At 39.5% G+C, this 21,436-nt stretch overlaps 1 protein-coding gene across 1 annotated transcript in view; it reads right to left on the reverse strand.

Annotated features, from left to right (window-relative positions):
* Positions 1–21,436, reverse strand: part of LOC138164792 (ubiquitin-conjugating enzyme E2 U-like) — a 69,820-nt gene that overhangs the window by 45,709 nt on the left and 2,675 nt on the right. The window contains exons 2-6 of the mRNA XM_069092739.1: positions 15,625–15,706; positions 13,808–13,900; positions 13,025–13,122; positions 8,698–8,824; positions 227–299 (exon numbers count right to left, since the gene is read on the reverse strand). Coding sequence (XP_068948840.1) covers positions 227–299; positions 8,698–8,824; positions 13,025–13,122; positions 13,808–13,900; positions 15,625–15,706 — 473 coding nt within the window. The remainder of the gene's footprint in view (positions 1–226; positions 300–8,697; positions 8,825–13,024; positions 13,123–13,807; positions 13,901–15,624; positions 15,707–21,436) is intronic.

The raw sequence follows: 21,436 nt of genomic DNA on the forward strand, positions 1-21,436 counted from the left end.
AGAGAGAGAGAGAGAGAGAGAGAGAGAGAGAGAGAGAGAGAACGCCAGAGACAGAGAGCTAGAGAGTCATCAATAAGGATGGAAATGTCAATGACTTTCCATTTTCCATCAATAAAGAAGACAGGACTTTAACCCAGCTTTTCCTGACTCCGAGGACGGGGTTCTAGCTACTACACCACACTTTCTTTATAAATATCATTATATCAAAAACAATACAAATGGTTACTTTTCAGCCTGGCCCGGGGTTTCTTCTGCTGACTTGAAAGGGATCACAGTATTGTCTTCGTGAAAAATATCCTCTGAAAGGAAAAAGTAGAAATTTCGGTTCAACAATTAATGAGCTGGGAAAGCTACTTCCAGACTGATGAATGGATTACAAGGTTACAAATTGGGGGGGGGGGAACATCTTAACACAGTCTACATATTAGTGAATCCCCAACATCTTTGGAAAAAAGAACTAAATAAACACCGTTGATGTCTTGGATAATCCTTTTGTGGAGGCTCAGTGGGAGGTTAGGGACAAGAATAAAGGACAGCAGATTTCATACATTAAATTTGTACCTAAAGAGCTGGTTTGAGCCTCTGATACATACTGACCATGTGACTCTGGGAAAGTCCTTTTATCTCTTACCATAACCCCTTACTCTCTAAGCCTCTAAATTGAAGAACATTTGCTGATCTGCACCAGTGAGGGGACTTTCCTAATGGAGAGGTTCCTCACCCCTCTCCCTCCCCCAAATGAAAGGAACAAGAATTGAGCAGAATGAAAATGTGTTGGATGGTTTACAGTTCAATGTAGACATATTTGTGAGAACCCAGATTCAATGAAGGACTGAAGCAAGGGGAGAAAACAGGTGTGAAATTTGAACCCAGGTCTTTTTGAGTTCAGGCTAGCTCTCTGTTCTTTACATCAATGGTCTCCAAAGTGAGGTCTGTGGACTGACCCCAGGAAATGCATAATCAGTCACTTAGATGATGGGAAGATGGTGGTGATGGCGATGGGGTGATGGTAATGATGGTGCTGGTGATTGTGATCATAATGACGGTGATGATAATGATGATGATGATGGTTATGGTGGTGATAGTGGTGATTATAATGAGGGTAATGGTGATGATGATTAGCATTTATATGGCACTTTAAGGTTTGCAAAGAGCTTGATTTAATTTCTATTCCTTCATCCCAAAGAGACTCAGGTCTATATCTAGTCTCATACATGATCACAGAAGCCCTCATCCTAGAATGCTCCTCCCCCAGACCACTTCTTCTGTTTGCAGTCTCCCCACATTGTTCCTCAGGTCAGTTATAACCTTGCTTTTACTCAGGGTCCTGCAATAGGTAATGAGCAAGGATACTGGGAAAGCCTCTGCCCCCCGCCCCAGCATGCACACCCATTGCCTCATGTCATTTCATGCCTGTGAATGGTGCTCCTCAGACACTGGGCTCTCTGTCAGTGAGTAAGAGCCCTGAGCCTCCTTTCCTTTGTATTTTGGGTGGGACATAGTGGTCCCTGCTGAAGGAGCAGATACAGAGGAGTTGTGATCTGAATGACGATCTCATTCCACTGTCTTTCCCTCTCCTGAGCTTCCCTATTTCTTTTGGGAGCACCTCCATTTTACCAGTCATTCAGGTTTGCTCCCCAGTGTCACCCTCAGCTTCTCCCTCTCCTGCACCCCACTGCCCCATAAGTTGCCACATCTGGATGTCTCAGTTTAGCCTCATCCCCTCTCTCCTGGCCACATGACTGACTTCCCCCTCTTCAGTGTGGCCCTCAATCCAATCCAACCTCCACATAATTGTCAAAATGATTTCTCAAGGATTCCAGCCCAACCATGTCACTTCTTGACTCAATAAACTCCAGTGGTTTCCCTAGTGGTTCTAGGATCAGATATTATTTCATGTTTGTCTTATCCTTTTTAATTTCATTTTTTTCTCATTCTATAGTGTACATACTTATTGTCATGGCAATGCATATATTAATTGATTAAATGAATTAAATTCAACTTATTATAATGTGGTTATATAGATTGGGTGAAAGTTAAGTCTGGTGGACTGCTATTGTCTCAAACCTTTGTTGATTCCACACACCAATCAATTAGAAGAAAACTAAATAAGCCCTTAATGAATGTGAAAGCTGGTGGGAATGGAAGTTAAATTCGAGACATGCCCTTTTATGCCAGCTGGTGCTAGTGGTGCTGCAGGACTTCCAAGGATGAACAGAGGACAATGGATGGAGGCAATGAGGGATGGTTTCTTGGAGGTGGAACTGGGGCTGAGCCCTGAAGACTGTGAAGGTTTAAAATATGAATAGGAGCTAGGCAGAGAGAGAGGTCTGGAAACGCACAGTTTTGGTAAAGGCACATGGTGTGTTTAAGAAAGGAGGAAGAGTCCATTTGGGCAGGAGTGGAAATCTGAGTAAGGAAAGCTTGAGTCATGCAAAACCACAGGATGCTAGAATCTCAAGTTGGAAGGGACCTCGGAGGCCATCTATCTGATCCTAACACATTCCTGAAAAGGAGCTCCTGTCATCCATTATAATCTTTTGGACAAAAGGGATCCAGCCAATGCTCCAAGAACTACAGTGAGGAGGGGGAAGCCACTGCCTCTCAAGGCAGCCCATTTCACTTTGGGACCCATTATTCTTTACATCAAACCTACATTTCCGTCTTTTCAACTAAGGTTGAATTAATGTGGAATGGATGCATAGCATCACTGCTGTGGAGAGCTCTGATGCCAAGTAGAAGTTTCTGGCCTTTATTTTCTAGGCATGGAGAGTCAACACATAATTTACAAATGAAGAGTGAGGAAAGCAACCGCCCAATCAGCATTTACTAAGGGCCTGGGGGGTATACAAATGAACCTTCAAGGAGCTGATTGTCGAGGCTACACAAAATGTATCTCCACATATGGTAAATACAAAATAAATATGAGAGGCATGGGGAGTATAGTAAGTCACTATCAGAAGCTAGGGGGTGCCACAGTGAACAGAGTACCGGGCCTGGAGTCAGGAAAACCTGAGTTCAAATCCAGGCTCAGACACTTACTAGCTGTGTATCCCTGGGCAAGTCATTTAACCCTGTTTGCCTCAGTTTCCTCATCTGTAAAACGAGCTAGAGAAGGAAATGGTAACTATTCCAGTATCTTTGCCAAGAAAACCCCAAATGAGTCACAGAGAGTCGGACACAATTGAAACCACTGAGCAGAAGTAAGTCATTAGCAGTTGTGGGAACTCAAGGAAGGTTTCTGGTAGTGGTGATGCTGCAACTGGGCCTTGAAAGAAACCAGGCTGTCTGAGAGGCAGAAAAAGCATGGGGTCTAGAGTGGGTCAGAACATCTGAGTCCAAATCTGCTGCTTGGACAAGTGACCAGACCTCTCTGGGCATTAGGTTTCCCATTTGAAAAATGAATCACTAACACCCCTCCTAGCCTGAAAACGTCTGAAGTAGGGCCTAGATGCCAACTTTGACCAGCTTAAAATTCTCTTTCCGAGCCATTGAGGGAACATTTTTATTTTTATTCCCACCGAAGGTATATGATAAAAAAAGGAAAAAACCCAGAGAATACCTGGGGCCCTATGAGATCTCAGGAGCTGGGAGCTCAGGTGTTCCCACCCTCCTCCTCTGGGTGTCTGATTGTTCCAAGGGTTTGTTAAACCAGCCCCAAGAGCTGAGAGAAGAACAGGCCTGCTATCCCAGCATCCCCACCAAGAAAATGGACTCTATTCATCTCACTATCAGGCTTTCGACAGTATGTAATGCTATTCATTGTTGTAATCTCCCTAATGCGTTCCTAATACCCCTTCCATTCTTTTGCTATGAGGATCTCTGTCAACACTGCAATTACCATCAGAGTCTGTCCAGGCAAGTCTTTGAAACTTATTGTAAAGAGCCTCTTTATGTCCACCAAAGCTCCCAGGAGATACCAGACCAAGAGAAACATGGTGGCACCAGTTCTGCACACCACGACTTCTCTCTGCGTCTCTTCCTGCAAGCAAAGACCTTGAAGTTCTTACTTGACATAATTATGTGACATAGGAAAGTCATGAATATTTTTCCACAATGACTCCAGAATAGAAGATAGTTTCTTCTTAACTGACATCTCCCCACATTTTGTTGTCATGGAGCCTTTTTTCAATGAGGACATCCCCAGGCAGCTGGCTGACATGGATGAAACAGATATGAATGGGGGCAGTGCCCAGGGAATCTACCAGCAGTTACCAACCAAGTTACCAAGCAAATGGAACTTCTTTGGTCCCAGTAGGGACTCAGAAATGGAGGGAGTATTCAAGATCATCCAGCCTACCTTTGGCTTTTTTACATTTGAGGAGACTGAGGCACACAGGGAGATTAAGTGATTTGGCTCCATTTGGAGCAAGTGAAAGCCTTGGACAAGGTCCTTTAGATTCCAAATCCAACACTCTTCCCAGGCTCCCATGTGGATGTTGGGGCTTCTCTATGAATAGTCACTTGTAATTTTATGCCATCCAAAAGAATGTAAGTTCCTTGAGGGCAGGGACTGTTTTTTGGGTTTCGTTTTTGTTTTTTCTTTTTGGAGGGTGGGGAGGTAGGGCAGTTGGGGTTAAGTGACTTGCCCAAAGTCACACGGCTAGTTTTTTGTGTTAAGTGTCTGAGGCTGGATTTGAACTCAGGTTTTCTGACTCTATTCACTGCACCACCTAGCTGCCCCAAGCAGGGACTGTTTAATGTTTATCTTTGCATCACCAGTATCTAGTGCAGTCCCTGGCACACAGCATGTGCTCTGTAAATACTTGTCAGATAAAGTTTAGTTAAATAACCTCACAGGTCTTTTTCAGAGAAAAAGTCAGATTGGCAAGTATTGATTAAATACCAGGTATTATGGGAAATACAGAGAATCACAGAATGTAAGAGTCAGAACGAACATTAGGCATCAACTGGTCCAGCTTCTAGCACGGGGGGGGGGGCGGTCTGACCCTAGTAGCTTTGATAAATGGTCATCATATTGCTGCTAGAATGTCTCCAGCATCAAACAGCTCACTCTTCCTCACTCTTCACTTCTTCCATTCCATCATTGTAGGGTTCATTAGGTGGTTGGCTTTTTCCTAGCTGTTCAGTGGAATTTTGTTTATTCTCATCATTGGTCCTACTTTAGTTTTTGGGGGGAATATAGGATAAGTCTGGTCTCTTCTAGATGTCATCTTTTACATTGCTGGAGACAGCTATCATGCCATCTTTTCTCCAAGGTTAAACAATTCAGGCTTTTCTATCATTCCTTATGTGACTCTATCAAATGAGATAATATTTGTAAAGCCCTCAGCACAGTACCTGGTACATAGTAGAATAAATGAATTTGAATAAATGCTTGTTATAGCTCTTCCTCTGCCCAACATTGTTGCCAAGCAATTCTTTATTACTTCTCATCTTTTTCACCTTCCTCTGAATGAGCTCCAGTTTGTCAATGTCTTTAAAATGTGTGGACAGGGGCAAAATCCATAGTTTATATGGGTCTGATGGGTGCAGTGTAATGGAATGATTCTTTACTGTGATCAGGGCAGCCGATTTCCATCAATTCAGCTAAGATTTCATTAGCCCTTCTTCTTAACCACACACCATCAAGTTAAATCTAAATCTTTCTTGGGTGAATGGCTGCCAAGCTACATCTCCACCATTTTGGATACTTGTGCATTTGGTATTTTTGAGCTCAAAGGGACTTTTAACACTGCATTTAATAGTCTTTAAATCTCATCTTGTTGGTCTGGGTCCTGAATTCAGACCTGGAGATGTGATTTTAATTCCTGCTCCTGTCATTTATGGTATTAACAAGCCCTTCCAGTTTTTCTGGCATAAAAATTGATAAGAATCCCTTTTATATCTTTATTCAAGTCATAGATAAAAACCAAAATGTGACTGGCATGAAACTAAGGAAAGGTCCTTGAAGCTTTTAAATAGAGTCAATATTGAACCCTTTTCCAAAGCATTTTGTTTCATTGATGGTGAGACTGGATGATGCTGGCAGAACAACATACAAATTACTTAATTTGGTATCTAAACCCCTCCATGACTGGATCTTAACCTGTCTTTTCATCTGTCTTCTGCATTCATTCCTCCCATTTCCACGCTCTACATTCTAGCCATACTAACTGTCTGGATGCTTCTCATCACCCACTGAAGCCTTTGTACTGGCAGTCTCCCATATTCAGACTCCATTTCATCCCTTATCTCTGCAATAGAGAATCACCTGAAGATGCAGCTCAAGCTTCACCTACATAAACCATCTCCTGATTTCCTCAATTTTTCATGTCCTCTTTCCCAAACTTATGCCTGCTCATGTTTTATATTCTCTCTCTCTCTCTCTCTCTCTCTCTCTCTCACACCCTCACCCCCCCCAAACAGATATAATTCATATCTGTGTGCTGTGTGCATCTCCCCCCCCCCCCCTCAGTGGAATACAAGTTCCTTAAGGAAAGGATCACATCTCTCCGTCTTATCTACAAATATAGCCTGAGAAATCCTATATAATATTTTGCTCAAAAGAAGGCATAGCCTATCTATCACATCCTTTGGTCAACCAAGGTAGTTACCTGATCAATTTTTTTTTTTTAGAAAAAGGGAAATGAAGTTAGCTTGACCTTACTTGTCTTTGATGAGTCTATCAGGGTTTACAGTGACCATTGCTGACTTTCATAAATACTCATAATATTGAGTTCTGCAATTTATTGGTTCTAGGCTAATGGCCTCCCAGCATATAGATTTAGAGAGCTGCCAGTAGGATTGCTGAATCTCTATGAGTGGTCTCTATAAGGTCTCACAGAACTAAATAGAAAGTTTACCCCATCCATTCTGCTTTTCCCAAAAGGCAAATGAAGGCTTCCAGCTAGAGTCCTCTGAGCACAACCTTCGTTCCTGGCAGGGTTCTAGAGCACATCACTGTGTGTGCTTGTAAAGAGGGGAGTCAGGAAGAGAAGCTGGAGGCTCTTTCCCAGCTTCCTAAGATTCTCCATCAAGTTCTTGCTGAAACTACCTCTAGGGGATGAAAACCTAGAGATTCTTGGGTTCTTGGGGAAAGTGTTGATGCCACAGTCCTAATGTCAATTCCTTCAGACTCTGGAAAGTCATATGTTAGAGAACAATGTATGCGGATTTTTTTCTTGTTTTTCATGGATTCTGTCAACAGCCTAGGAGATATCATAGGATCTGGGAAAGATACTTTCTAGCAATGAAGGTAATGTCTGAGGGTTGGTACTCTCACTTGGAGGTGGCTCAACTCCATAGGTATCCAGTCAAGTCACAGGAAATTGAAGAATCTCCAAGGATGTCAGAAAAAAAATAACCAATTCCCCCAATAAATTCATCTTTTCTATAGTGTGTGTTTCAAATTACCTCTAATCAGGAAAGGGGAGCCTTATCACAGAGCCCACAACATATCCCAGAAGTCACTGAGTCACAGAATTAAAGGAACCTTATAAAGCACCTACCCCAAACCCCTCATTTTTATAATTAAGGAAACTGAGACTCAGAGAGTCTAATGACTTGTGCTAATAGCCACAGTTAGGGAAGATCGAACCCAGGTCCAGGGACTGCAAAGTCCAAGCTCTTTCTACTCCACTACAAACGAGACATTAGAATAATTTTTGGAGAGAAAAGATTGTTTCACTTTTTGTTTTTCTTTCCCCCCCCCAGTTCCATGCCTGGCTAGATAATTAAGAAATGCCCATTTAATTAAACTGACTGGTTGCCCATCTCTGCCAGAATATGAATAGGATTATCACCAGAGTGACTGTCCAACCTTTCTGGATCCACTGAAGCATTCTGCTACAAGGCAACTTACTCCCCCCCAATGGACACTCCCTTGCTCTCAAAGCAAGATTTCACCCTCAGGTTTCTGCCCTTATGGCATCAGTGGAACACTGTGCCAGAGCTATGATGTATTAGTGAGATAGAGATCAGACTCACAGGACCTCAGAGTTGGATAGCAGTTGACAAGCTGCTAGTGTAGACCACACCCAAGTCAGAACCCACTGGTGAAAAGATGTGCAGGCATTCAGACGATATTCACTTATGGTCCAATGGAAGGACCCAGACAAGGTTAGCACAGGATCGCAAGGACTGCAATCTGTAATACCACTGGAGGGAATGACCACATCATGAGTACATGACATGACCAAAGCATTCCCGTATAACTTCTGTGTCTCGAACTAGCCTGTGGCCCAATATATGGACAATTTTTACTGGTTTAGGAGAAATTACTTTTTTAATCCAAGCCTATTGGCTTCTCCCGATCCCCTTAAAACTCAGGTCATCCCAGCATCTGCAAGGAACCTAACCCTCACCTCCTGTCCACACTTCCTACTGCCTCCCTTTGAGATTACCTTCAAGGTACACAGAATACATCTTCTATGGACATGTTTTTCCTATATTTTCTCCCAAACGAAAATGTAAGTAGCGCCATATTTTTCCTTTCTTTGCAGCCCCAGCACTTAGCACAGTGTCTAGAACTAAGTTGTTTAATAAATGCTTGTCAACTGACCAACTTATTGACAGCAAGATTGAGCTCAAAAGTATGTTGCCACCATTCATGTAGATAAAGATTCTCTTCCCAATTCAGGGCTTAAATTCACAGTCATATTGCTTCCCATTTATCAGCAAGTGTTTACTAAAGTGCTTTCCTCTAGTGATAATGATAACCAATATGTCCCACAGTAATAGCGATTTTTTTTTTACCATCTATACTGCTGTGGTGGTAGAGAGACTTCAGGGCTAGTTTTTTGAACAAAGACATGTCTTCTAGCATTGTTCCTGCTGCTTCAACATTAACTGGATTGTTTAATGTTGGATAAGAAAGCATAACCTGGAGGGAGACAGACATAGCAGGCTGAAGATTGTATAAGTAACCATTTTCCCCAGATGCATAAATATATCATCTACCAGGGCTGGGGGAAGGAGTGGAATGGGAACGGAACAGTCTCAATCTGATCATGATAAATCCATGAGATAAATATTAAAAGCAAAATAGCTCCTCTCCTACCATGTTCAATAAAGTTAATATGGATTATTTGGGAAATGGATTGAATTGCTCTGGGCCATAGAAATCACAGAATCATTCTGGAGTTGGTAGCCATCTAGTCTAAGCTATATTTGATCAAGAATCCCTTCTACAACCTACCTGTCAAGCGGCCATTCAACCTCCAATAAGAAAAGCCACTTTTCTCCAGGCCCATTTCACTTTGGGATAGCTTTATTAGAAAATTGTTTTGTTTTCTGAGATCAATGAACCTCAAACATAAAATAGCCTCTCTGTATCTTCCACCCATTATTTCTGGTTCTTTTCTCTGGTGCCAAGCAAAAAAAAAACGTCAATCCCTTTCTACAATAAGCCTCATTTTCTTCCTTAGCTGAGATGTTCTGCCAGATTTTATATTTAACTTGTCTATATTGTATGTGAGGGTACAACTATGCTAAGAAAAAATTGATAGAGTTTTGTTATTCAAATGAAAGTTTTAAATTGACAAGATGAAGCATTTCTCTAACCAGGTGGTCTCTATGGATCTTAATATGCTTACCCTCCCCGATCTCAGTTTTCACATCTGTAAAATGAGGAAACTGGGTCTGATGACTATTCGGGCTCATTTTGGTCCTAGATTTAAGAGTCTGTGACCATGTGAACAATTACCTTACTTGCTCCATCTTCCATTCCACAATTGGATTTCGACAATACTTATGAAATGTCTTTTATGTGCCAGCCACACAATGTGATCAAGTGTAGAGTTCAAAGACAAAGCAGTGTTCTGACCCTCAAGGGGCTTATAATCTATGGCCTTTGGAGGGAATCTTAAATCCCCTTCCAAAGGCTATTTGACTGATTTTGTTGCAGAGCTTTTGGACAAATCACAAATGCCTGGCAATCTTAACAGAACTCATCAGTTCAATGAGGCCATGGGCTGTTTTTTCCATCATAAAGAAATGGTCTTTGGCTGTCCAGAAGGCAAATATTTATTCTAAAAATCAGAAATGTATATGGCATGCATTTTAACATGCAAAAATGTACAGAGAAAATGTGTTCATGGAGGAAGCTATTGAAAGAAGTGTAGTGTAGACAGGGGCTCCATTAACCCCTGACAGGAACTGTATAAATAATGACAATATTTCTCTGATTAAAATCAACATCTGGTTTTCCAAAAGCAAAGGAAAAAATGATCTTCTAGGAGCTCTTCTGCTGTCATTAGTGTGTTCCTGTTTGGAAAATGGGTTCAGATGGGTTTCCAATAGGCACCTCATCGTTCCTTAAATAAAAAGTTTTGAATAGATTGAAGCATATCTTTCAAAGTGGGTGGGAAACAGATGAACCTTGTCTCCAAGAGGACGGTTTGGGGTATTTGTCTTTTTAAAAAGAAGCAGGGGAGGGAGGGAGAGTAGCAGCCATTTGACATGGAGAGACACATCTGGTAAAGTTTATTTGGCATTCTTCTAGCTATCCCCTTTTCCAAAGACCTCTAACTTCCCCCTCCCAGTTATAACCTAGACATCAACTATTAAGTAATGATACTTAATGATGAAAAAATAGTAGCAGAATTCAATATTAGAAGAAGTATCAATTACAGATGTGTCCTGCTTTAATACCCCATGGCTTCCTGAAAAGCAGGCAGTTCCATCTATAAGTTGACCCTCTATTGATACCTAGAAACAAAATGACAGACTTTTGAGGGAGGGAATATTTAGGAGTGTGGAAGGTAATCATCTGATATGTGGAGGTATAATTAAATCAAGTTAAGTCTCATAAATTTATGTGAACTTGGAATATATGCTCTCTGGATGTGGCTTAAGCAGGCCCTTCTACTATTATATATGAGCAAAGGGGAGTTGGTTCAGAAAAGGCAGTAAGCAAGGGAGTTAGTATCCTCAGCCAACTGAAAACTTAAAAACATGTTTAGCGATGCTTGAAGAAAATTTGAAAATAAAGGTTTGTCAAGAAAATACCCAGTGAGAATCTTTTTTCCAAAGAAAACCAAGATGAATCATAGAGCAAGAGTTGGGAGAGCTCTTAGAGGTCACCCAACCTTGGGCAAATCACTCAACTGATCTGAAACTCGGTTTCTTAATGATCCTATGATCTGGTCCAACTCCCTCACTTCATTGATGAGGAATGACAATTTAAAAAAATTATCTTCTTACTAAGATGAAAGTATCTTAGTGGACAGAGTGCCAGATCTAGAGTCAGGAAGCCCTCCGCTCTAACACAGCCTCAGACACTGACTAGCTGTATGACCCCAGGCAAGTCACTTCACCCTGTTTGCCTCAGTTTCCTCATCTGTAAAATGAGCTGGAGAAGGAAATGACAAACCACTCCAGTATCTTTGACAAGAAAACCCCAGATGGGGTCACAGAGTCTGACATGACTGAAATGACTAAACAACAAGCAAAACTAAGGTGAACAATAAGGGACAAGAATCATACCTGGCATTTAGAGAGGCATTTAAGGTTTAGATCAGGGGATCATAGGATTGAAGAGCTCAAAGTAGTCTTAGCAAGCATCCAGTAGAACACCTCTCATTTTACAATAAAGAAACAAGGGGATCAACATCCATTAATCATATTTACTAGAGCATTGACCCTGGAGTCAGGAATATCTGGTTTGAAAGCATGCCTCTAACAATTGTTATCTGGATTACCTTGTGTAATCAGCAACCACACTGGCACCTCCAGGGTGGCTGCTAGCACAGGGTCTTAGATCTGTTTTACCAGGAAAGAAAGTTTTTTTAAAGGATCAACAATCTTTATTAATTACATTCACTAGTTCAGGGGAAAAGTCAGCACCCTGAACTTCAGAGAAAATACAAGCAGAGAAATAAAGACCAACAGACAGGGCTCTGACTGTCTGAATCAACTATACATTTTACATACATCCCTGGATTGAGAGAGCCTTTACCTCTGAGCAGTCAGGAACTCTGAACATATGGTCACCCAGGGAACCCCAAGGTCCTCATAAGCAAGCCCCTAAAGCAAAATACCAACTCAGTGTTTGTGTGTGTGTGTGTGGGGGGGGCAAACTTCTCAGAGCCAGAAGGCATCATAACCCTCCTGACTCAGCACCTAATTAGAAATTAACAAAAGGTGTGAAAGCCTCCCTGCAGGCAAGCCTCCCCTAAGCAAGCTTCCCTTAATGGGCTCCACTTGAAGCCTATTGATGGGCGGGAAGATCTTATATCTGATTAACGTTACATCTTGGACCAGTCACTTACCCTGTGCCTCATGTTCCTCATTTCTAAGAGGTCTGGACTAGATTATAAGATCATAGATTTTTAGAAGTGGAAAGGACTTCAGAGGCCATCAAGCCCAACACCCTCATTTTTATAGATGTAGAAACTGAAGATCATGTCAGAGTGAGTGACTTTCCCAAGGCCACACAACTTGATAATATCCAAAGTCCCTTGTAATCCTCAATTTTGATCTATGATCCATGCTTTTTTTTTATTAGGGAAAATTTAGTATATTGATTTTTTTTCCTGAAAAATCTTTAAAATATTTTCATTGCTGTTTTCAAGTTTAGCTGATGGTCTAAGAATTCAATTCAACAAACCATTATTAAGAACTTTTTTTTTCTTGGAAGTATGCTAGGTACTAGAAATTGAAAAAAAAACCTGGTTCCTGCCTTCAAGGAGCTTGCCTTCTATCAGATATAGCATGCACATGGGTAAGTCAATATATAATCCACACAAAATAAATGCCAAGTGATTTTTTTTAGGGTAGGGACTAAAAGCAGGGATAATCATCAGTCTTCTTCCAGTTCAAGGAGTCTAGAGTCTTTTCCAAGGCCCTTGTAGCATTGGGCATGGTAGGAAGATGCTATCTATGCTTATGCAGCAGTCACCATCAATACACCAAAGGCCAATTGCCTCCTTTTCCTGTTTTATCCATGTGGACTCAAGGCCCCACTCTGTGGTCTGATCAGATTTTTTTGAATGATTTAAATATTCTGTTTTTTATACTTTAGGTGAATAGTGAAATAAAAATTTCAAAAATTAAAGTAAAAATTATATTAGTCTTTTCTTACCTGAATAGAAAGTAAGATGCTACTTAGAGTATAGTTACTGTTCCAATATTCAGGCCTATCTAGAAAATCTATACATGGTCGGCCAGATTTGGGGTCAACTGTTTGAAAAGGAAACAAAAGAAAATATCAACATGCAATAGAAATACAGACACTCTACTAGATGTTAGAGGTGCAAATAAAAAAAAAACCAAGGCCTTTTCTCAAGCAGCTTCCAGGTTGCTGAAAGAGAAATACACATACAGGAGTACATTTGTGTTCAGTATGAGGTGCTTAGGGAACTGTTGGGTGATCATGAATTCTCTGAGGCAGAGATAAAGATAGAGGCAGTGTAAAGGCAAAGAGATGGGAGGTGGGTAAAGGCCATTTTGGCTGGGCCAACGAATATAGGGAAGGGAGGAATGCATACTGAGGAAAGGTAGGATGAGGCCAGGTTGGGAAAGATTGTAAAAGCCAAACAGAGTGTGAACACAGACATTAGAAGGAGCCACTAGAATTAGTTGGTGGAGTCAGGGAGTGACCTGGTGAAATTTTCACTTAAAGACAATCATTTTGCAACTGGGTGGAAAGTAAATTGGAATGAAAATTGAAATGGAAAGGAAATCAAAATTTTTCGATAAGGAGACCTATTAGGAGGCTGTCAAGATAATTTAGATGAGACGTGATAAGGACTGGACTTAGTCTAATATAAAAGGAAAGGACTTGGAAAGACAGGTAGTAAATGGTGCCAATGGAACAACGCCAAAGGCAGAGGATTTGCTTGATACTCACCCATCTGCATCTTACCATTGGGGTGGAAGGGAATGGTACTAAATGCCACAACAGGAGGGATATTATTGTAGTTCACCGAAAACTTCATTAACAAAGGGAATGTAAATCCTGGGATAAAGAAATAAAAGTTACACCATCGGGATCGACTGAGTTATTAATGTTGTCTCTCCAATAAAAGAGTGGAATGACTGTCCCATTGCTCCCTTTGAGGACCTTTCATGGAAAATGCCCCCAAAATACACAGAAGGAAGTACAAGGGGCCCAGAAGAGGGAAAATCAACAGTGTGATTTTATTACAACTGAGGTCAAATTCACATACACTTAGGAAAACAGCACATAACAAAACTTCATAGTTCCTCATATATTCTTTTTTTGTTCTTCACTGTATATTGAAATGTTCATGTTTGTTAATGATTAAATTCATAGTTCAAAAAATTGATAATTAAAAATCTCAAACTATGAAAAAAGATAAATGATTTTATGGGAATTTTGTTCACCAAGATGGCTGAAATGTATACTCTGTCTTAAATGTAATTTACAGTTTTGAGATTTTTTTCCAAGATCTTAATTGTGTTCAAATGACATGAGTGTTCATCAGAAAGCTTTTAGAATTTTCTCACTCATCTGAAAATTCTGGTGGAAAATCTCTGATGAATGTAATCAGAGAAATACATGACAAGAAGCAGGGGAGGGTAATCACTGCAAGAGCGATGGATGGACACTGGAGAGCACTTCTGGCTCATTATTATTCATGCTTCATCAGGAGGTGGAATGGAAGTTATCTTCCATGTTGGAGGGACACCAACAGATGAAGCAGTCCCATAGGATAATAAGGCATCGCTGCATTTTGATTTCCATTTTTGGAGGAAACATCTTCAGTAATGACACAGTCGATTCTTTGAAGTATCATGGTCGTTTCTAATTTTACAGCATGCTGATTTTCATTATGTAGTGGCGCCTCTTGAACCTCATGTGTGCTTTTCTTGGGATTTGAGGTGACATGTGTCTACGCTGTTCTGCAAGCACAGAAGCATACCTACACAGTCTCCTCCATGAGGGCAGGGACTTGGTCTAAGCTGCCCATTGTTGCTCCCGCAGGTGCCCAGTGAGGTGTGCTACGCACAATAGATGCTTAATAAAATGTGCCCCATCAACATACTATTGGCAGAACTGTGCAGTGATCTAATTGTTCTGATTATCAATTTGGGATTTTGTAAGTAAATTGATTAAGTTTTCCTCCCTAGTGGAGCTAGAAAAGGCTACCATTAGATCTATACCACAAGGAGGTCAAGGATAGAAAAAAAAAAAGGACCAACATATACAAAAATATTCATAGCAGAGTTCTTCCTGTTAGGAAGGGGAGGAGGGGAATGGGTGCCTATCAATCAAAGAATGACTAAAAAAGGAAACTATGGCATATGCATGAAATGGAACACTATTGTGCAGAGAAAAATGACAGATATGAGAATTTCAGAGAAACTCAAAGATTTTGTATGAACTGGTACAGAGCGAAATAATTAGAAACAATATATACAATGATAATAGAAAAGATCACTGCAAAGAAGTTGAGATCTGAGTAATTGCAAGGCCATTGAACATTCCAGAGAACAAAGGATATGTCCCCACCCTTCCCCACCAATCGCTCATCCCAGAGAGGACAGAATGCTGGTTATGGCACCCAATGGAGACACCATGTCCGAGGTTCTTGCTTGGTTTTCCTAGTTAGGGAGGAGTTGAAATGATTATCACATAGAAACTGAAGATAGGAATAAAATGAATTTTTAAAATAAAACTTAAAAGGTGCGCTTATTTCTTAATAGAAAAGCACAAACCTTCCCAAACTGAATCCTTCAGGCCTTTGATTTCAGCTAACCATTTGAGTAAATTATCACTTAGTGGGGTCACAGTTATACCCTGCAATAAGAAAAAAAAATAAAGCAATAAAAAAACGATGAATAATAACTTGCTCTGGCTAATGTCTGATATGTGTTTATGCTCAAGATTTCCTGTTCGTGGCAAAATCAGCCAGCCAGCAGTGTGACTCTGGCCAAGTCACCAAACATTTCTCAGCAGTGGTTTCCTCGTGTATAAAATGGGGATAATTATAGAGACTCCCTCAAAGGGTTACTGTGCGGATCAAATGAGATGATTTATGCTAAGCATTTTGCAAAACTTAAGGCGCTATGTAAATGCTAGTTATTATTGTTGCTATTATTAATTTTAATAATAATAATAATAGCTAACATTTATATAGAGCTTATATATGGGCCAGGTGCTGGGCTAAGCATTTTTTGAATGACCTTTTGTGGTCAGTGCTATTATTATCCTCATTTTACAGATGAGCATACTGAGGCAGAAATGAAGTGACTAGCCCAAGGTCACATAGATAGTAGGGATCTGAAGCTGGATTTGAACTCAGGTCTTCCTGACCCCAGTCCAACATTCTGTCTATGCTACCATCTACTGTCTATATACTATCATTGTTATTGTCACATCTAGAGCTGGAAGGTACCTTAGGGACCATCTCATTCAACCCCTTCGTTTTACAGATGAGGAAGCTAAACCCCAGATATGGTAGACAGCTTGCCCAGGGACTCATAGGTAATAAATGGCAGAGTCAGGATTCAAGCACAGAGGGTGGGATTGCAAGGTCAGCATTCTTTCCCCTGTAACACACTGCATTCTAGTTCAGATATTTCAAAATTAGATTGTAAGTTTTCTGAGGACAAGGTCTGTTCTGATTTTGTCTTTGTGATCCCAGTGCCTGAGTCACTGGCAACAGCAAGGGATGACAAGTGGAAAGCCAACATTCTCCAGTGGTATTCTTTGGATGAATGAGGAGGCTGGTCTGACCACCTGTTTGGAATTTGGAAGGATATGGATGGAAGTTACAAAGAATGGGAAAACATGAATGGGTTGTGATCTACATCTTTGAAGGCAAATTCCAAACTGATGAGATCCAAGGCCCATTGGAGAACTTGAGTATCCCCAGCACCAAAACACCACCATATGCATAGAATGATGGATTCTGAAACAGAAGAGGTTCAGGTGGCCTAATGTCTTTATTGCTAATGAGGAAACTAAGACCCCCGGAGGTTAACTTGCCAAAGGTCACACAGATAATAAGAGGGACTACTAAAATTAATGGAATTGAAAAAAAATTATAATCACAGAAACTCAGAATTATGGCCAATGATTGGTCAAATTAAAATTGAGACATTTTTTGCTCTAAATCACTATTGATCAGAGAAACGCAAATCAAAACAACTCTGAGGTACCACATCTCACCAGTCAGATTGACTAAGATGACAAAACAGGAAAATAACAAATGCTGGAGAGGATGTAGACAAATTGGAACACTAATGCATTGCTAGTGGTGTTGTGAACTGATCCAACCATTCTGGAGAGCAGTCTAGAATTATGCCCAAAGGGCTATAAATAATTTCATACCCTTTGACCCAGCAATACCACTTCTAGGGTTGTATCCCAAAGAGATCATAGAAGTGGGAAGAAAACATGTACATACAAAAATATTTATAGCAGCTCTTTTTGTGGTGGCAAAGAATTGGAAATTAAGGGGATGCCCATCAATTGGGGAATGGCTAAACAAGTTGTGGTATATGAATGTAATGGAATACTATTGTGCTATAAGAAATGAGGAACAGATGGACTTCATATTCACCTGGAGAGGCTTATACAAAATGATGCTGAATGAGAAGAGTAGAACTAGGAGAAATTTGTACACAATTACAGACACTACGTATATGTGACGACCAACTTTGATAGACTGGACTCTTCTCAGCAATGCAGGGTTATAAATCAACCCCAAAAGACCCATGATGGAGGGAGATGTCTACATCCAGAGAAAGAACAGAGTTTGAATGCAGATTGAAGCAAACTACCTGCCCTTTTTCTTTTTCTCGTTTGGTTTTGTTTCCTTTTTCCCATTGTTCATTCCATCTGATACAATCCTTCTTTATAACCTGACTAATGTTTAATGTGAAAATACTTGCAGATCCTATACTTGATTGTATGCTGCCATGGGGGGAGGGGAGGAAGGGAGAGAAAATTTGAAACTCAAGGAATTGTGGAACTGAATCTTGTAAACTAAAGGTAAACAAACAAATTAATAAAGACCAAAATTTTTTTTTAAAGTATTGAGATTTTTTTCCTTTTTTTCCTTTTTTGGAGGGGAGAAAGCAGGGCAATTGGGGTTAAGTGACTTGGCCAAGGTCACACAGCTAGTAAGTGTTAAGTGCCTGAGGTCGAATTTGAACTCAGGTCCTCCTGACTTTGGCGGGGGGAGGGGTGCTCTGTTCACTGTGCCACCTAGCCTTCCTGAATTGAGATTTTCTAAAAAGCATACTTAATTTTTTTCTTCTCTCCCCCATGGCAGCATGCAGTCAAGTATAGGACCTCCAAATACTTTCACATTAGATATTAGTCAGGTTATACAGAAGGATTGTATTGGATAGAATGAAAAATGGGGAAGAGGAAACAAAACTAAACAAGAAAAAGAAAGAGAACAGGTAGTTTACTTCAATCTGCATTCCAACTCTGTTCTTTCTGTGAATGTAGATATCTCTCTCCATCATGAGTCTTTTGGAGTTGACTTATAACCCTGCATTGCTGAGAAGAGTCCAGTCTATCAAAGTTGGTCGTCACACATACGTAGTGTCTGTAATTGTGTACAGATTTCTCCTGGTTCTGCTCTTCTCACTCAGCATCAGTTCATATAAGCCTCTCCAGGCAAATATGAAAACCACCTACTCCTCCTTTCTTATAGCACAACAGTATTTCATTACATTCATATACCACAACTTGTTTAGCCACTCCCCAGTTGATGGACATCCCCTTAATTTCCAATTCTTCGCCACCACAAAAAGAGCTGCTATAAATATTTCTTTGTGCATATGGGTTTTCCTCCCACTTCTATAATCTCTTTGGGATACAACCCTAGAAGTGTCTCCAGAATGGTTGGATCAGTTCACAACTCCACCAGCAATGCATTAGTGTTCCAGTTTTTCCACGTCCTCTCCAGCATTTGTCATTTTCCTGTTTTGTCATCTTAGCCAATCTGACTGGTGAGATGTGGTACCTCAGAGTTGTTTTGATTTGCATTTCTCTAATCAATAGTGATTTAGAGCATTTTTTCATATGCTTATAGATATCTTTAATTTCTTTTTCTGTAAACTGCCTGTTCATATCCTTTGACCATTTATCGATTGAGGAATAACTTGTATTCTTATAGATTTGACTCTGTTCTCTGTATATTTTAGAAATGAGACGTTTATCAGAGACATTGGTTGTAAAATGTCTTTCCCAATTTTCCACTTCCCTCTTAATCTTGGCTACATTGGTTTTGTTTGTACTGAAACTTTTTGATTTAATGTAATCAAAATTATCCATTTTGCATTTTATAATGCTCTCTAATTCTTGTTTGGTTGTAAAGTCTTCCCTTCTCCATAAATCTGACAGGTAAACTATTCCTCACTTTCCCAGATTGTTTATAGTATCAGCCTCTATATATATCATGCACCCATTTAGACTTGATTTTGGTATATGGTGTTAGATAGTCTATGCCCAGCTTCTGCCATAATATATTCCAGTTTTCCCAGCAGTTTTTGTCAAATAGTGAGTTCTTATCCCCAAAACTGGGGTCTTTGGGTTTATCAAAGAGTAGATTATTATAATCATTGACTGCTGAGTCTTGTGTACCCAATCTATTTTATTGATCCACTACTCTATTTCTCAGCCAGAACCAAGTAGTTTTGATGACTGCTGCTTTATAATACAGATTAAAATCTGTTATGGCTTCCTCTAGCATTTCTTATCACTAATTCCATTGCTCTTCTGGACCTTTTGTTCTTCCAAATAAATTTTGTTACTATTTTTCTAGCTCTACAAAGTAATTTTTTGGTATATTGATTGGCATGGCACTAAATATGTAATTTAATTTAGGTAAAATTGTCATTTTTATTATATTAGCTTGACCTAGGCATGAGCAATTGATGTTTTTCCAATTAGTTAGATCTGATTTTATTTGTGTGAAAAGTGTTTTGTAGTTTTGTTCATTGTCCTGGGTTTGTTTTGGCAGGCAGATTTCCAAAGATTTTATAATGTCTATAGTAACTTTAAATGGAATTTCTCTTTCTATCTCTTGCTGCTGGATTTCATTAGAAATATACAGGAATGCCAAGGATTTATGTGGGTTTATTTTATATCCTGCAACTTTGCCAATTTTATTTTTTGTCTCAAGTAGTTCTTTACTTGATTCTCTAGGATTCTCTAAGTATATCATCATATCATCTGCAATGAGTGATAGCTTGGTCTCTTCTTTGCCTAATTTGATTCCTTTGATTTCTTTTTCTTCTCTAACTGCTACTGCTAACATTTCCAGTACCAGATTGAATAAGAGGGGTGATAGTGGACATCCTTGTTTCACCCCTGATGTTATTGGAAATGCTTCTAGCTTATCCCCATTACATATAATACTTGATGATGGCTTTAAATAGATGCTACCTATTATTTTAACCTATTAATTTTTAATTCCTATACTTTTTAGTGTTTTTAATAGGAATGGATGTTGTATTTTATCAAAAGCCTTTTCTGCATCTATTGAGATAATCATGTGGTTTCTGGTAGTTTTATTGTTTATATGATCAATTATACTGATGTTTTCCTAATATTAAACCATACTTGCATTCCTGAAATAAATCTTACCTGATCAAAGTGTATTATTCTTGTGATAAGTTGCTGTAGTCTTTTTGCTAATATTTTATTTAAAAATTTTGCATCTATATTCATGAGGGAAATTGGTTTATAATTTTCTTTCTCCATTTTATCTCTTCCTAATTAAGGTATCAGTACCATATTTGTGTCATAAAAAAAAAAAACTGGTAGGACTCCTTCTTCACCAATTTTCCCAAATAGTATGTAGTGTATCAGAATCAATTGTTCTTCAAATGTTTGATAGAATTTGCTAGTAAATCCATCTGGCCCTGGAGATTTTTTCCTAGGGAGTTTGCTGATAGCTTGTTTGATTTCTTTTTCTGAGATGGGGTTAAGTAATTTACTTCCTCTTCAGTTAACCTGGGTAACTTATATTTTTGTAAATATTCATCCATTTCACTAAGATTGTCAAATTTATGTGCATACAATTTGGCAAAATAATTCCTAATTATTGTTTTAATTTCCTCTTCATTGGAGGTAGGCTCACCCTTTTAAAAGCATATATTTTTTAAACCCTCACCAAACTCCTCTTTAAATTGGGGTAAATGTACTGTAAGAAGAAAAAACAAATACCAACCAAAACACATTTTTAAAAAAATTATACTTTTTAAAAAGTATACTAGATTTCATAATATTAATAATAATAATTAGCATTTATATATTAAGGTTTGCAATGTGAGAATCTAGTGAAATACTTAGAACAGTGCCTGGCACTATATAAATGTTAGCTGCTGCTGCTGCTACTACTACTACTACTATTGCTGCTACCATTACTGCTACTACTGCCATAACCACCACGACCACCACCACCACCACCACCACCACCACCACCACTACTACTACTACTACTACTACTACTACTACCACTACTACTACTACTACTACTACTACTACTACTACTACTACTACTAC

This window comes from Petaurus breviceps, unplaced genomic scaffold, assembly GCF_028583685.1.
Source record: "Petaurus breviceps papuanus isolate PSGF00001 unplaced genomic scaffold, PetGlider_PUasm1.0 207, whole genome shotgun sequence".
NCBI lineage: Eukaryota > Metazoa > Chordata > Mammalia > Diprotodontia > Petauridae > Petaurus > Petaurus breviceps.